The sequence below is a fragment of the Gavialis gangeticus genome, unplaced genomic scaffold (assembly GCF_001723915.1).
Source record: "Gavialis gangeticus isolate Ggan-Ray unplaced genomic scaffold, GavGan_comp1, whole genome shotgun sequence".
NCBI lineage: Eukaryota > Metazoa > Chordata > Crocodylia > Gavialidae > Gavialis > Gavialis gangeticus.
Window position 1 is genome coordinate 249,048,584 of NW_017729032.1, and position 18,403 is coordinate 249,066,986.

General features: G+C 41.3%; 1 protein-coding gene across 1 annotated transcript in view; it reads left to right on the top strand.

Moving 5' to 3' along the window:
• The window catches only part of DCAF6 (DDB1 and CUL4 associated factor 6), a gene marked incomplete at its 5' end in the record, with an annotated part of 184,359 nt that overhangs the window by 147,823 nt on the left and 18,133 nt on the right, over nt 1-18,403 (top strand). Inside the window, 4 exons of the mRNA XM_019523908.1 lie at nt 1,092-1,175; nt 1,327-1,654; nt 7,798-7,839; nt 14,724-14,862. Of these exons, the coding sequence (XP_019379453.1) occupies nt 1,092-1,175; nt 1,327-1,654; nt 7,798-7,839; nt 14,724-14,862 (593 nt within the window). The remainder of the gene's footprint in view (nt 1-1,091; nt 1,176-1,326; nt 1,655-7,797; nt 7,840-14,723; nt 14,863-18,403) is intronic.

The following is an 18,403-nucleotide window of genomic DNA, read 5'->3' on the forward strand; positions in this document are numbered from 1 at the left end:
CCCCCCCCCCCCCCCAAAAAAAATTTAAGTTTACAAAATTGAAGTGCTTGTTTTAAGCAAGGAAGCTGATTTTTCTACCCAGAATAGAAGCAAGAGGACAGTCTAAATTTTTCTTGTCTCTCTAGGAGCTTCATGGGAGGAGGGATGGAATCCAACAGGGACAGATTCAAGGGGACGGGGTGGGAATGCAGTAGTGCCGTCCCACCTGCTTTAAACCCTGCTCCACCCAAAGTTTAAAACCAGCTGTCTAGGAGCATCAGTAACAGTCAATTCAGGCACTGCTGAGGGAGTCAATTGACTTAATTGCTCATTATAATCTACCTGCACAGATGGACTATATCTCCATGTTTGTTAACTATTTTCTATTTTTTAATGGTCTTAATGTTCCACTAATAACACTGTCCTTTCTGTGGCAGTTTTACTGTCTGTTCGCTACTCCTTGTCTCTCTCCTCTTATTTCACAGTCCTGCAGAGTGGGCTTAGCTCCTTTCAGAATCCTAGGTCTACCCATAGAGTTCAGCCTTTAGCAGAAGCCACAATTTCAGCTTTTGGCTGACTACCAAAGAACTGCTGAAAGTTTAGCTGTGAAAGTTCTAAAACTGTAGCTTTTTTCTGAGCAGGAAAGGGAGAATGAGCAAGCTGAAGATTAGGTTCTGCCCTTGCTTGATGTAGCCATTAGAAAAATATTTTTTCCCTTCTGTTCTATCCTTCCAAACGCAATGCTTTTGTCTTACATGGGGGCATGTAGTATGGAAGAAGATATGGTAACCTTTACAACCTTAGGAAATCATAACTATCTGTGATTTAATTTTGTTTCACATGGTAAAAGCAAATTACATACAATACTTACCTGATTAAATATCAAGATGTAGCAAAGATCAAGAAAATTTGCTTCCTCATTCTTTAATATACAGAACTGGCATGCAGGTAGATATATTATGGTTTCTTCCGCGTTCTTCTGAAGCCTTAGGTTTGGGCCACCAGAAACCGTATATTAGGCTAGCTTTTCTAGTTTTCTGTAAGAGTATTTGTAGGTGAATGCTCTTGTTACTGAAACACTTATGATCTAGCATCAAAGTATTTAATTACAGGAATTCCTGAAGAATCACAAAATGAAGTCACAGGTGCTGAGGAGTTGAAATCTGCAAATGAAATTGCAGCAAGTGCAGAAGCAGGTACATATATGCCTTTTACATGTAATTAATTGAAAAGGAAATGAGAACTTTTTAAATCCTACTCAAACAGAGTATGTTCACTTACGATCTCTTCGGAAGCATGCTGTAACCATTAATATTATGGCTAAGTATGACCCAGCCATTCTCTTAGCTTTATCAGATAAGGATGTACCTGAGCATCCTGGAACCAGCACAGAAGGAGAAAATGGCCCTGATATTGAAAGTACCAGCAAGAACCCAGAGGAAGGACCTTCATGTGAAAAAAGCAAAGAGCAAGAGATTTCAGGTCAACCAAGTACAGAATCCACTGCCAACTCAAATAACACAAACCGTGAACCTCAACTACAGCCAGAATCCTCAGGGCTTGTAACTCAAGAAGAATCATCCACTAGGGGAACTGCTTTCCACGAAACAGATGATAGTGATGATGACCCTGTCTTGATACCTGGTGCAAGGTATCGAGGAGGACCAGGACACAGGTCAGTAGCACTCTTTTCTTTTTGGTCATTACTTAGCATCAGATTCTCTGAGGGAAGAACTAGAAACTGATGCCCCCACACCTAATGCTAGCATTGATCAAAACTTACAGCTCTAGGTGTCTCATTGGCAACTTGCCAGGATCTTGAGATCTGCATCTATTTTGTGTATACATGCTATATCTTTGAAAATAGACAAGCTCACACCGATCTAATAATTGCTTGTGCTTGTACCTTCCTTGCTCAACTACCCAGCATTGTTCTTACCAGAATTATAAGAATGGATTTTCCATAAATGCATTACAGGACACCACAGACTACATTTGCACTGTAGACATCCTTGCTTTAAAAGGGTATTTGCTTTTGGTTGGCAATGCTTTATTTTCCAGTAGCATAAGCTCAGTAAGCTGCCCATTTTCTCCACTAACAATTGATCATGTCTGTTCAAGTTTTCCTTTTGTTTCTTTTTTTTGGTGAGAAGGGAATTTTCTTATCCTTCTTTCCTCATGTTAACATCTGAATATCAGGATTAACAGTGATATGTGTTTATCAGAAAAGTGATAGTATAAGACATAGGTTTTTATGATGTGTTCTGTACAAGTTTTTTTCCTATAGAATATAAGTACTAATTTGGACCAAAAAATGCCATTGTAACTAAGAGGACATCGCAGAAATTAAGTATATATAGTATTGGCAAAGTAACCCTCCTAATTTTTCAGAATAGCTAGTTTATCTCAACTCCTGGACTGTTCAAATCCTAATGTAATTAAGCAAACAATCAACTTCTAGATTCTAGACAATTTATTTTTTAACAAAAAGGAAATTTGGCTTCAGATTAGTATAGTTTCATACATTTTAGACACTTACCTATCACATTCAAATATAGCATTATTTTGCTGTTTATTGTTTACACTAGGAATCTAAATTCTAAACTGAGGCTTATTACATATACTACTTCCTAAGAGATTAACATAACACAAGACTGGATCTAAAGATGGTGTGGCTGCACCCCAGCTATCCACACACACTTTTGGGCTGGATTACATAGTAGGAGCCTGTGGGAGCTTCTTTTAAATCCCCAAAGCATATAAGAATCCCCCCACACCCACCCCTTTCCCTGCATGTTCAATGGCACTGCCATTCCCCACCACCCCTTTCTCTGCCTGCTGGTGCTGCTTTCCGTCATGTCCCCTGGGCAGGGGATGTTTCAGAGCCACTCCTACCTTCTCCAGCCAGTCTGCATGGGGGTTGGGCTCAGCTGGGAACAGCCACAGAAGCAGCAGCAATATATGTTCCCATGAGGTTTTTCTTCCCTGTGCCTGCTCCTGGGGGACTGGGCAAGGTGTGGGGAACCCATTGCTCCTACCCATTGCTGCTGCTGCCACTGTGCTGTTCTCAGCTGAGCCCAGCGCATTTGCAGCCCAGCTGGAGGAAGCAGAAGCACCTCTGAAGCTTCCCCAACCCTGGAGAAGCAGGGGAAGCAGTAGTTGCAGATAGAAGAAGGGGGAATGGGAGGGAAGAGGGAAGGAGCTTGCTTTTAAGCATGGAAGGGGATGGGAGAGATTCTTATTTGCTTTAAACACTTTAGAAAAGGCAGCAGAAGCTCTCCGGGCATAGTCTGCCCACACTGGTGGGTGACGGGGGAGGAGGTGGGGAACAAGAGGTGCAGCCAGTTATGTAGCACTGGTGACTACTACTACAGCCCTCTTTGAGAAATCCTGTATCTGCCCCTGACCTGACAACAACTTAAGAGTTCTCTTCCTGTTTTTCCCCTTACTGGCTCTTGGAATATATTTAATTCTTGGTAGGTAGTATTTTGTTTCACCCTGTATTTCAAATAGTTGTGTCCTACAAAGTAAGAGCTTTCCAAGGGACTAGATGATTGAGAGACTTGCTAAACTAGGATGGGATATCTTCACCTTGACAGTATGTCTATCTTCACCCCTGTGCCCTTTGGTTAAATCATAAATGTACTGTTGAAAGTGCTATATAATGCTAAGTGTCATAAAAAAAACCTATGCAACCTATCCCCCTAAAAAAAATCATGTCTTAAGTGTTCCCAGCTGGCTTTCTGATTAGTGGATACATTTGACTTGTATCTCTCTGTGCATCAGTTATTCTTTTGTGTTTTGAGAATAATTCCCCTTCTTATTTTACAGGGGTATTGTGAAAACTTTAATATTTATGAAGTACTCCTATAATGATGAGCATCATAGAAAGCCTAATGGGGAAATTAATAATTATGTATTCAGAGCAAGGTTAGATTGCTGTATACTAAGACACGAAACAATGCACTTATAGCAAAGAGAAGGCAAAATTGTCAGAAATTACTTAAATAAGCACTAACCTTTCTTCTGAGTGAGGCAGGGGTTCTATGGAAAAAAGTACTATACGATTATACCACATAACTTGTTTTATTCCATATATTAAATTACTCTTAATTTTGAGACTGAGATTTAGTAGATCACCCATGAATCAAAACCTCTCAAATTCTGACCCCTTCGCTCATATTGATTTTCTTTTTTGGAGATTTTGGGCAAGATATCTAGCAACTCTTACTTAATATCATCCCCTATAAAGTAAGTTGTATCCTTATTGACTATATGTGTTATTTGAAAATGTTTGTAATAGGGTAATTCATGTGAAAAATGTATCAATATCAGGCACAACCTGTTTATGATGGTGTCCTCTTATAGAGCCCATCCACATCTAGATAGATATTACACTTAATAGATAGATGCTGCACAGAGGTACTTTCTGGTATTCTCTTTGACTTGCAAACCATGACATGAGTTACCAGCCCACTGAGCCTAACGCCTCTGCAGAGAGCCGTCTTACCTCTATTCAAGGGCCAAATATCTGTGTCCAGTCCACATAGGCAAGCAGCACATGTGTCTTGGGAACAGGTGGGTTTGAGAGGTTATCTGCAGCTAAGAAGAGCAATCTTAGGAGGAAGATTGGGAGGGAAAAAAAAGTCAGTTGGGGATACTCATGACCTTGTCAATGGAGTAGGGTTTGGGAGGATTTCCACAGATAAAGGAAATGTAGGTGTAGTAGCTTTTCAGACTGAGATATAAATTACGTGGGCTGTATAACTGAGAGGTTGTTCCCATATTCAGAGTATCCCAGCCTGTGAAAGAAGACAAAATTTATTGACGGTAAATTGACGGTATTCTACTTTATCTGAATGAAATACAACCCCCCATTTAGTAAGTTAAAGAAATCTTAGGGACCTTTAACATCGTATAGCACTAACATGAACATATGTATATCAGTTACAAGTGAGGCTCATCTTCTCAAATTTTGTAAGTTATTATCTTAATCCCCTGAGGAGGTACAAATCTCACTTGGTTTAATTCAACATTATAGTACAGTATAGGACTTGTGTTCTATATATTTCATCAAGATTTTCAAAGGTAACTCAACTTGCTAGCTAGGTCAGCTTGATATACTTATCTAGTTCACTTAGTGATGGGTTTTGTTACAAGTATTCTCATTATACTTATATAAAGGTTAAAAGTAGAAGCAAACTTCAAAGACAGATACTCAGTTCTCTACATCATGGAAAAAGGCTGCTAATCAGCATGTTGAGACTCCATAAACAGAAAACAAAAGAAGGTGTTAACTTCTCCAGCTGAAAGTTCTGTTGCTGGACATCTGTAATTCATTAGGGTTGGACTGCAAACAAGCGGCCCCACATAGAACAGTGACACGCATTGCCCTCTCTTATTCTTTTCAATCTAACTTATTAAATAACTCCTTTGATGGAGAGAAATGTTTATTATAGTGGCAATTCTGCAAAAACACAGTGAGGTATGTTGACATGGTGCTAAAAATCCCATTGTTTTTTTTTTTCAAATGGTTTATTCTCTTAGGATTTTTTATAGGATAAAAAGACTTTTAATAGGATGCTATAAGCTATTGATCATTTAAGACCTTATCTAGTTAAAATCTGAACAATTCAGACTAATATTTTTAATCTCTAGATTTCTGTATATTCTTACAAATTAGGCACTTTCAAATTCTGGAGAAATTCTACAGTTGGAGGAAATGAGCTAGAAATCTTAATCACATAGGGTGCATCTACATGTGTACTTTACTGTGCAGTAGACTAATTAGCTCCACAGTAAAGCACCAGAGTCTACATGTGTGCTGGAATAACAGCACTGTAAACTAATTAACTCTGCCATATAGTACTGTTGAGGACAGTACTATCTTATGGCAAGGTACTTCAGTGTACTTGGGGCTTGCTTCTCCCCAGTTCAAATAGCTGCTGTCCCAGGCGTACATGTAGATGCTGTGATTTTGAGCCGTAGAATCTAGCTCAAACTACTCCAGAGTTTATTGCATCACTTTAATTTCATGTGTAGGTGCACCCACAGACCACGTCCAGATGAGCACAGCCATGCAGCATCACAGACTCGCTTGCAGCACCACATACCGTACATTCAGGCATTCCCTGCACTGCCACCTTTCAGAGTGGGGTTTGTTCCCAGGGTCAAAAAAAAACTGCCCAGAAAAAAACATGGGGTGGTGCATATGATGGCAGTGTGTGCCGCCCAAAACTGGAGTTTGGCTGGCCGGAGCCATGCTCCAGCTACTGGCCAGACTCCCGGTGGCAGGAGCACCATGACTACAGCTTTCCTGACCCTCAGGACCCCAGTTAAGGCTGTCGGGGCCAGCATAGTTGCTGGCCTCAGGCTCCTGTGCCTACTCAGAGTAACCTGCTGTGTGCCAGAGCGCACATGGCACAGACATTCCCCGGGGACAAGTAGCAGTGGCACAGTGACCTAAACCAGTGGTGCTTAACCTCCAGTCTGTGGGACCATGTCATCCAGTCCATGAGAAGCCCTGAAAGCCAGATGATATCTGGCCAGGCTGGTGTGCAAGGCTGTACGAACAACCAGCAGACTGATCCGCGGACAAGCTCCATTCCGCTCTTACAGCCCATGAGCCCAGGAGGTTGAGCACTACTGACAAGAAACAAATCAATTTCTGTTTGTAATGTCAACTTTTTCATAGTGGGATGCTTAAAAATATGAGCTCAATATTCTGTATGCTGGAGTCAGAATCTTAAATTTAATCCATGGCAGAACCATTTGAATGCCCCCTTTTAAGTTCTGTTTGTAATACAAGGCTGATTAAGAACTTCATACAGAATACACTTTATCTGCCTTCAGTGTTGAATAAAATGAATCTGGATGTAGGCTTCAGATGTTCTAAATGTGATTGAGTGCACCTGCACTAATTTTAGATGCAAATCCAACTTTTAATGTGTTCTAAACTGGGAATTAGCTCTCTCCAACCACCTTTTTGTTCATTCTAGGAAATGATCATGGGACAAATTCTCCTTAGTGGTTGTTTAAGTACGGAACACAGGACCAAAAAAATCTCATCTGAAATCTGCCTGAAATGTAATTTTACTTTATAATCTCTTCAGAAGGAATTATTTTCTGTGCACGTTGGGGAATCCTTGGGAGACAACTATTACAAATGTTAGGACCACTAGTACTTTTTAATTTAAAATATTGTCACAGTGGATATTCATGCATTTTTGTCAAAGCCTGGCAAAGTTAGCCATGCAGGCAGGAGGCAGTGTGGCCTTAGTTACTCAGTCTGGTCAAAAAACAGTATAAAAATGTAATTTGTGTGCACACAGTACAATTTGACTAATCATAACTCAATAGGATCAAAATAAACTTTCACCTGAATAGTGAGAAGAATTTCTCTGTGAGGGTTGTTGTCATACCCAAATAACTGAATTGGTTTTGTTCAAACTTTCTGATAGAAATTCATGCTTATAGGTGAAAGCCAGCCATGGAGCTTGGAAACTTTCAGTTCAGTAGGTAAAAATATCGAAGATGTAAGAGAATTTGAAATCAAAGTGTTTTACAGGAGCTGCTGCCACTCCCACAGCAATACAGTTGATGAGTAATTCACGCATTTTTATAAAATTAACTTTGTGTATCAATAAAAATATGCAAACTAATTTCTTGGTTGAAATCAAAATGGTCTCATCTTGATTTGTCTTAAGAAGGTGGGATCTTTTCAAAATAATTTAAGTTCATTCTGTATTAGGTACTGACCTTTTAAAAACTTGCTACCCAGAATTTTTGAATGACTTCAGCTATTGTTCCCTTCACTAGATTTAATATCAGAGGAACAGCGATAGGTGATAGAATAATGAGGTAATTCAACATCTTCCTTCCCTCTGTCCCCCTTTTTCCTTCTGTATGATGAATTTACAAGGCCCTTTTTTCCACATCTAACAAGTTTTTCCGTTGGCTCTTACATATTTTAAATTTACTAAACTTCAAATGCCAGAAATTAGAGTGCAGGTTGCTTGATTTATTTAGCTGCACGTACTGCATGAAATTGAGAAAATATTGCCGTGTACAAGTTTAACAGCATATTAATCTTATTGATGTGTGCCACAAAAATAAGCATAATGTAAAAAAAAAAGTGTGTATTTTACATGGAGCAAAATACAGTTTGTTCTTCAGTTGTTGAAGCACATTATGTTTTGCATGTCACTTGATATGGCGTGACTGGCATTAAGGAACTCCAGTTCTGAAGCAAAATGTAGGAATACAGTATCCAAAGTTCTGTTTTGCTTTTGCCTGAATCAGTTTATGAAATTAAACCTATTTTTTAAAGCCAGGATTGATAGTACACATTTAGGAAGGAAAATGCTGGATTTAAAGGATTATTTTTTCTCATAGTACCGAGAAATGCAAATAGAATAGTTGAAAAGGAATAATACTAAATGCCTCACTGAAACACTGGAGTGCATTAATTTTAGGAACATTTGAGAGTTTTGGACAACAGATTTGACAATATGTCTAACCTGGAAGAAAATGCAATATGTGACTTAATGCCAGATACTATAACTGGAAGTTAACATATTGTGAGGGGGAAGATCTGAAATGAAAAATATGCTTTATAGTATCAAGAGTGACCAAGTGCAGGATGCCTATCTGATGATGTTGATCTATGTGACCACCCCATAAAGGATATCCATCTACCTTTTTCATAAAATTCTATGAATACGATTATACAGAATGCTTATGTGAGTTGTGAAATAAGAATGTCTGAAGGAAAGTAAGAGTCGCTGCTCTTCTTGTCTTTGTTTTCAGGTGGGACTCTTGCCAAGTTGAGTAAGATCTGTACTCAAGGGTCTTCATGGTCTGTAATGTGCTGGCTCCAAGTTTGTGTTGTTTTGGATTTCTGTAGCCCTCTGGTGCAGTAGATCAGAAGATCTATGTTAGTTGAAAGGAAACTTTCAGAATTAAATGTAAAAATGAATATGTTCCATATGGAATTTTTGCAGTGCTTGCTTTTATTTTTTCTTCTAACATCTATTCTTCAATGTGTTGGAATTTTCTGTTATCAAAAGGGAAGAGTGAGAGTGTTCTGCAGCTGAATAGGGCACACCTGGAAAGGAAATGGAGATGGTTTGGACTTATGCAGTAACCACATTATCCGGATGCTCTGCTGAAACGATCAGTTATGAAATGGTTCATGTTTGAGAGCAAGGACTTTTTGTGCTACCTTTTATTAGACCAGCCCTGTCTTTGGGAGTGCTACTGGACAGGCTTTCAGGCATTCTGAAATCAGGGCTTTATCGCAGCATGGGAATGTGGTCAAAACACACGTGAGTCTCATCTACACTGCAAGACCATAACTATGTTCTATCAGTTTATGCAAACAGAACCTTGCCGGGTTACTTGCAAATCCAGGCAAGACCACTATTTTTGATTGCATTTAGATTTTCTGTAAAATCTTACTGGCTAGAAACCTCCTTATAAATAATAGTCTGTGGTATGTGTGATGTTTCAGTATTACTAGGACAAGCACCATGAGTTGATGTCAAAATATAAATTTACTGGAGTTGCCAAAACAGTATTGGAATAGTGTACCTATAACAGATACAGGGCTCAGTGAGGGTATGCAATTTTAAAAACATATGTTGGGGTACTTGGGTCATAGCGGCTACGGGTGGGTGGGGACGGAGTGTGCCCCAGGGTGCGGCAGTGGTGTCTCCCTCGGCATGTTTGCCTCTTACCTGGGGGATGGGAGAGAGGCATGCACGAGGTGCCGCTGGGCCCACACAGCACATTGCGGTGCCACCCCACCCTCCCATCCCAGCTCGCTCTCCTGATTGGCCACCAAGCCATCACCCTCACCCAATAGCCAGTGGCCCTCCCATCCCAGCTCGCTCTCCTGATTGGCCACCAAGCCATCACCCTCACCCAATAGCAGCAGCTGCTGTGTGCAAACTCTTCCCCATTCCACCCCCCCTCCCCCAGTGCAGCTGCTGCTTGTACCTGGGGAGAGCATGGGGAGTGGGCGCCCCCAGATCTGCACATGAGCTGTGGTCAGGGCTGCTCCAGGCTGTTCCCAGTGAGGGGGCTGGGCCGTGCTTCACTCGGGGCAAGTGTTGGCAGTGCTGGGTGGGGAGTTGGAGGGGTTATAGAGAATTCTGGAGTGGCAGAAGCTGCTCCCATAGCCCACCTGCCAGCGCCGCACAGTCTGGACCCAGCCCACCCCACGTGCAGATCCAGGGGCATGCACCCCCCTATGCCCTCCCGGGATGCACATGGATCAGTCCTGGGCTCCACTGCGTGGTACAGTTCCTGCCTCTGCCCCACTCCCTTCCTCACCGTGGGGGCCTATGGGAGCAGGCCTATGGTGGGGGGGGGGTGCGGTCTGCAGCCACTCCAAAACTTGCCATAGCCCCGCCCCCCTCCCAACCTCTCTCCCAGTGCTGTCACCTCCTGCCCCAAGTACAGCTTGGCACAGGCCCTGCTGGGAAGAGCCTAGTGCAGCCCCAGGCTCAGCCCTTCCCATGCAGACCTGGGAGCACCCCCTGCCCCCATGCCTTCCTGGGGTTGCACATAGTGGTGGGAGCCGCCCCCCCCTCCCACCACGTGGCTCCATCCCATGTCCCACCCCAGCTGGACAGCCACTGCCCCAGCCCCACTACCTCCCCAACCACTGGGGCGGCCAAGCCTGCCCCACCCCAGGCGCATATGCACGGCACATGCCCCCATGGCCTCCTGAGGTGCGCACAGTGGCAGGAGCTGCCCCTGCCAATGAGCTGCTGGTAGCTCCGTCCCACGCCCCACCCCACCCCGGCTGTGCAGTGCCTGCCTCAGCTCCACTTCCTCCCACATCGCAGGGGCCTCAATCTGCTGCCACCTCCCCCCCCAAACAAGAACAAAATATATGGGGGTGCAGGAGCTGAACCTTTGAGTCAGAAGGATACACCTATTAAAAAAGGTTAAAATCCCCTGACATTGGTAGAAGAACTAGGCTTCTTCCCAGGTCAAGTTTCTAACCCCTTGAAAAGATAAAGATTTCAGAACTAGTTGGGGGTATTATATAGCCACAGCAAACATCTGGTCCAGTATTGTATTTGTGTCTCAGCTGATCAGAGAAACACTGCCCTTTGATAAAAAGCTGTAGCAAATAGCTCAGCAGCTCATTCTTAATTTGGCAACCTGCTGCCATCTACATGGGTTTCAAACCACCCTGATTTGAAACATGCTGATTCCACTCTACAAGCTTGGGAAAGTTGGGAACGCTTTGTTTCTAGCACTTTGCACAGCATGTTAGTTTCCTTACTGACGTGTGTGTTGTCATAAACCAGATGATTAGAGCACTATCTAATAACACTTTTTTATTTACAGTAATTAGACAAGAATTATATGAAAGCCTGTGCATCTAAAACTAAAAGGTGCAAAAGGCTAGAACAGAAATTGTTCTTCCAAGATAGATGTGTGCCTTTAAATTTAAAATATTTTCTACACAAAGAACAGAAGAGGGAAGGATCTTGCCTAAAAAAGTGTATTCTGTTGCTGGGTCTGAAGGGTCATTATGTTAGTTCTTTCTGCTCTTTTTGGCGAGGTTTTTCCTTAATTGGGGTCCTGCCACCAACAGCAGGACTTAACTCCCAATGCCTGATAACTTGAACCAAGGACTGTTTAGATACAGTCTCACCATGAGATGTGATCTTGTCTTTCCCATAAGTCCCCATCTCAGAAGTTGCTGAATCAAAGTCTATTAGTACCGTTTTAATCATGGCTAAAATTTTAGCTTTCAGCAGAGCTGAATACAAGACAGTGGTGTTTGAAAAGCAAAGTGAGTACTTTGTTTGCATCTTCCTTTTTTATAAATTCAGTGCAGTGCAGTGTACTCTGTAGTCTTAGAGTTTGGTTGGTTGAGTTTTGTTTGGTTTTTTTTTTTTTAAATGGCTGCATATAACCTCAGAGGGAGGAAATCAGAAAAGCCTGGCCAGAGCCATGAAAAACATGCATCATGGTGGCTGTATCTGGAAGAAGTAGATGTTTCCTGCCATGAGGCATTGGTAATTTTTGTACCTGTGACAGTCTTTTGGCATAGACGGATGAAAAAGTGGCATCAATATCAAATTAAATTGATTTAAGCTCTTTGATGTAACTGTTCCATCTGCTGTAATTGTTTTGCCTGGATGGTCCTGTAGTATTTCAAGTGTAACAAAACTGCCAGCTTTTAGAGTTAACATTTTAGGGAATTAGCAAATTTGTATCACTGTAGGAGCATGCACACTGAAAGGTTGGTTACCTCTTGACAGCTGGTGCCCACTCCACAGTGGCAGCTCTCTCCCCCATTTAAAGCCGTTAAATTTTATGGATTTTTTCCACATCTGGATGCGCCCATAGAGGATAAGTGCAAATGTGCAGTATATGGCGCTGCAGACTGCACACAGACTGCTGCCGTGTGCAGCGTTGCACACGCCACAGATGCAGGCATTCCCCACACTGATTTGCAGTGTGATGAGGGTTTTGTCACAGGGAGATCCCGGTGTAGAAAAACCCACACCTTAAAATAGTGGGCCAGCACATGTGGCGACAGTGTGCGTTGCTGGAAACTGGAGCCTGGCTGGCCAGAGCCACACACCAGCTGCTGACTAGTCTCTGTGCTGCCAGGTTGCTGTGGCTGCAGCCCCTGGAGGCCCTCAGGACCCCAGGTAATGCTGCTGGGGCCGTTTCCCAGGGACAAGCAGCAGGTATTGTCACTGCTCTTTGTTCCCAGGGAAACGCATGATCCTGCTCGTGGGGATGCATCATATGTGTCCATGGGCTAGTAAAGTAGTTTAGCAAGAGTCTAGGATGTAATTAAGTATTACTTAGCAGATTTGTACAAATTAATGCCTTGGCTTTTTTACTAGTGTTAACATTAATTCATTACCTGATTAAAAATAATAGTCCTAAGCTTATCCCCCCTGCTCAGTGTTTTGTTTTGTTGTTGGGTGTGTTTTGTGGGTTTTTTTGGCGGGGGGTAGGGAGGGTTGTTCTGTTTTGGTTTTTTTAAGTTTAGTTAGTTCATGTCTACAGGGATATATATATACTAGCATGTTTTGGAACCAAATATAGAAATGTGAGTTGAAAGGTAGTAGGTATACTCTGGAAAAGAAGAGGCCTGATTTTGTTGAATGGGCTTATATTTTGTTTTTAAAACTTAATCGCTTTTAGCCTGGTTGATAATGGAATAGCTAGTGAACTGAGGATTTCTGTCATATGCTTATCATTAATTTCTCTGTAAAAGAAAAGATGATATATAAAATGCATGCATTAAAGGATGATACAAATGTCCATGTGGGTGTAATCACAGCTGGAGTACATGGCTTCACTTAAGGTTCCATAAATATTTTGCATAAGTGGACAGCACACAACCCTCCTTTAACTTTCTCTTTCCTTGCAAAGGCAACTGAATGAACATAATATTGTTGCAGCCTTTAATGCACAGTAGATAAGGGCAAACCCTGTTTGTTTCTTCATGTTATCCATAATGTCTTGGGGTAGTCATAATGTTAGTAAATTTAAGTATCAAAGACTAAACATCAAAGAGAAAGTAGAATAGCTCAATGTATTACAAGAAAGGGCAAGTAAAATTGAATTTAAATGGGAAAACTTAGCCTGACTTGTAGTTTGACTCTTCAAGGAAATCACTGGCTGCAGTAATGTCTCCCAAAGCAAGCAGTAAAAGTTTACCACGATTCCTGCCACAGCTACTTCAGTCCCTTACAGTTTAATACTTAATTTGTATCCTCCAGTGACTTGTCTCACTCTGGTTCCACCTAGACCTTCAAGCATCATGGCATCAGTCCTGAAAAAGAAAAGGGGTGAAAGAGCAAATCATAGAAGTAAAGATAGCCAAAGCTAGAGTCGGTACGAAGTTTTAAACCTGGGGCCACAGTATGGGAGCAGGAGTCAGATGTGAAAAACTCTGAAATTCTTATTGCATCACTAAAAATATAACTTCTTGAGATCAAGTAGCCATCCAGTAGAGTTTTTCAGCATGTTGCTTTACATCATCTTTTTGTTCGTAAAATCTTTTTTTGCTATAGGTCTGTCTGCATTAGGGAGTATTCTCCCACTGTCTTTCAAGGCCCCTAGACCCAGCTTTTTTCTCTGGTCAAATAAGTGCTGTTAAGTTTTCCTAATGTTCAGTCTTGCCATAGAAGAAACACTAACAAGAAACTATCAGAAGAAAGATCTTCCTAAAGCAGGGGATAATAAGAAAGTATGAGACATTTAAAATTTGATCTAATACAAAGAAAAAATTAAAGGTGGCAGCAGATCTGTTTATATTTATTGTTCTAAATAGAAAAATGTACTATTTTGCCTGTATCCACCTTTTTACACTTTTGCAAGCTCAGAGTGGATAGGGGTTCTATTTAGAAAATATTTTATCTGAGTGTGATATTATACATGATTTTTGCTTGCATCCTAGAGTTTGTACCTTTAAAAAGTATGAAAAAATAACATGACTGCTACATGCCACTGTCTTGCATGTTATTCCTGTTCTAAACCAAAATGGAAAAACTCTCAAATATGTCACTTAAACAGTTGCTGTGGCATTAGTGCCTTTGCCAGACTCAGAAGTGAGTGAGTTTGAGTGGCCTGACTAAGCTGTTTTGTCTCCCTTTAAAAAGCACTGGTTCATTGTTTAGAAAAGGTCTGTCTGTGAAGCTTCTGGTCTTGTGTAATGGTCTTTCAGTAGTGTTTTCTTTGTATGTAATTCATAGACGATCTGCTGTTGCCCGCATTCAGGAACTGTTCAGAAGGAGAAAAGAAAGGAAAGAAATGGAAGAACTGGAAACACTGAATATTAGACGTCCTTTAATAAAGATGGTGTATAAGGGTCATCGGAACTCCCGGACAATGGTACAGAATACTTGCTTATTTTAAGAGTTCATCTTTTTTACTTGAAATAATGTAGTTGTTCTTTCTAAAAGGGGATGTTGTGTTTCAGTTAAAGAATGTTAGTTGCATGTTAGATCTGTAACTATGTAACTGGATATACATCACTCATGGGCCCCCATGAGTAATCTAAAGCCACATGGTGGGGAGACACTAACTTTCTCTGCAAGTTGGGACAGCCGTTTAGTTGCTCTCAGGTGGCCCATCTGCATGATGACACATTGTGTACTTCAAAAAGAAATATAAAACTTAAGTCATGATCTTAATGAATAATGATTAGTTCTTCATCTAACCCCTTGACCACCTCATCTTTATATATAACACACAGGCTGCTTACAGACATAATCCATGCCCCCCCCCCCCAAAAAAAAAAACAAACCCAACCAAACAGCACATTCATCTAATAGCTGATTAACTCAGCTTTAGATAAAAGTGCCAAAAAGCCCTACTGAATCACCTGATCTACACAGATGCTGTGGAGCTGGTTTGAATGAAAGTGCCAAAAAAAACAACAGACCAACCCACTAAAGCATCTGATCTATACAGAAATTGGGTGAGCTGGGTCCAACTAACATGATGCCTCTTTTAGGCATGCACTGGCTTTGGCACGGGAGTGTGCTGAGTTTAAAGTAAAGTGCTGTTTGGGGTTTTTTTTAAATGTCTGTAAGCAGACAAAGTGCTTTACAAAAAGCTCTGTCTATACTCACCGTGCTGCCTTTTTAATACGCATTTTTTTTAAGTATCCTTAGGCCCCTACTGTAGATTACAGATTACATTTGTGCTGCAATTAACATGTTAATCACAGCATAAATAAGAAAGGTACTATATGTGCACCTGATTTAAATTGCCATATAATGGGAAACAAGCCATAGAAATGTTTGACAGATACCATAGAACATTTTTATGGCTCATTTATATGTCACCTTAAATTTAACCTGTGGCTGGTGACTGAAAATCAGCTGATTAAAGTCCCCAGTAGGAGAAACCAACGACTTAGCTCCTGGCAGGGCAAGTAAAGTTTTCCCTCTGCTGGGGACTTTAAACCCTGCACTGAGCAGCTCTTGTCAACTGGGTGTGGGGCCATACCAGCATCTGGAACTGACTCCAGTGCAGAACCTGATTGTCAGGTGCGTGGCTTTCAATTTGCTGGTGCAGGGGGAGTCCAGGATCATAATAATAATTCTGGACTTCCCCTGCACTGACAAGTAGGGCACAATTGGGATCTGATCCCAGAATCGGATATCAGTCATGCCCATGTGGCATGGCAGGAAGCATGACTGTTCATATCCTATCATGCCTTTAAAAGTCTTGTGGCCATAGTTATGTGTAGTTGGAAAACCATTGTTTTTATCACCAGCAAAAACTTTTGAAGGGTAAGCTGTCCAAATGCAAGCTTGTTATTGTAGTCATATTTTTTAAAATATTATCTGCTTCCTTCAGGTTCGTAATTCAGGCAGCCTGTTGTTTACTGAAGAAATTTAAAAAATACAAATTCATTAGTTCTAAAAACAAGTTATTTTTTTCCTTTTTCTAAGATAGTAGTAGTAACTCTCAGTGGGTGGTTATGGCTGATATGTATGCGCCTGTTTTTTTGTATTATTATTGAAAGATTTACTAAATCTTTTTTTATTATTATTATTAATTCCAGAACTTTTTCTAAAATGTATCTTTTGGGGTCCCAAAGTATCATGAGAATTATTGGACTTTGTAAGACTAGAGTGATGAACAAAGCTCTCACACTTTTTTTTCTTTATTAATAGCCTTTTTCCTGTTTTACTTAATGGTTTTGGTGTTTTGAAAATAGAGTGCTAAGTAGTATTTGCTATTTTTGGGAAGTTATAGTCAAGCTATTTTGGAGGTAGCTGAGGAGGGATGATTCATCCAGTGCAGTGGTCCTCAACCTTTTGAGACTCAAGGCACCCATCACTGCACTCAAGGCACCCCTTCACAACTTTTTGAAATTGGGTGCCATTCAGTTCACAAAACTAATTTTAAATATTACAGGCCCCCTCTACATATAACCAGTATTGCACAATTAACTAGTTACCTGGAAACCAGCTGTACATGCAAAGTAGCTATCACACAATTAAAAGCTCCAACCAGCTATAAAGTTAGACCTAAAAAATGTGTACTAACTTTATAACTGGTTGCTATCGAGCTTTAATTTGCATATGTAGCAGGGTTTGTCCTTGTAGCTGGGAGCCCTGTCAGTTGACAGGGCTCACGATTACAGGGGTGCACCACCCCTGGCGTAAAACCTCTGGACCCTGGGGATCTCAGCTACCATGATGTCTAGTGCTTGGGGATGCAGGAACCCTCTAGGGCCAGAGGATCACTGCAGGGTTGATTCCGCCCTGCCCTGGGGGTGCTGGGAAACCCCTGGGGCCAGGAGATGGTGGTGATCTCTGGCCCCAGGTGCTTTCCTCCACCCCCAGGGTGAGGGGATCCCTGTGTGGTAATCCTCTGTCCTTGGGGGTTTCCCACACCCGCAGGATGGGGGGAGTGCCACAGCAGCAATTCTCCAAGCCTGGAAGTGCATGGGGCTCCTGCACACAGGAGCTTGCTTTTTGTTGGCATGGCTGGAGATGTGATTGTGTTAATTGTATGTCAGATCCCATTGCACCTTTACCTTCACCTGCAGAGGGGGCCACAGTGCTTATATCCTTGCAGAGGGATTGGACAGTGCAGGGGAAGGAATTGGCCATTAAATAAGCCTGATCTACACATACCTACTCATCTCACACCTCACTTATCTCCTTACACCGAGTGGCGCCCCGGTTGAGACTCATCGATCCAATTTCTCAGAGCACATTCCAGAATTTGCCTAAGTAGCTTCAAAAACTGCTGGGATGAAGTTTGCCTTCCTAAATGCATATTCCACTTTACATAGATATTAGTAGGAACTGGGTGACCATATCAGAGGATATAGAAGGGGCAGAATTAGATTTAATGGTGTCAAGTTTGGATTTTTTTTTTAAATTTCAGAAATGAATAACAATGTACACAACTGCCTTACATTGTTACTAACATTGTAAAGTCAAGCACTCAGTGGCAGGGTGGATTTGATTTAAACCAAATCTATTTAAATCATTATTTAAATCACAATTTAAATCACTGGTCAGGAAGCCCCAATTTAATCATTCTTTTCTACAAAAAGTGCATTCTTGTTTGATATAACCTTAATACATATTAGTCACAACTCGGATGGATGTAAGTCTCAGTATTAGAAGGTGCACACTATACATTTTACAGCAGTGATTTATTATGGTATTTTTTCAGATTAATTTTGCAGCTACATCAGAAAACTGAAGTATGACATTTAAATTGTTTTATTTAGCTAAAACAACAAGCTTATGTATTTGAATCCCCTCTCAGTCTTCTCACCAGTTCACTGGTATGACTTTCTTTAAAACCCCATCAGTTTCTTCCAAATTTCAACAGCATCAGCAATAAAACAGTGATTTCCCAGCACTTTGTTCAAGGCTACAGCAGTAGGCTTCAGCAT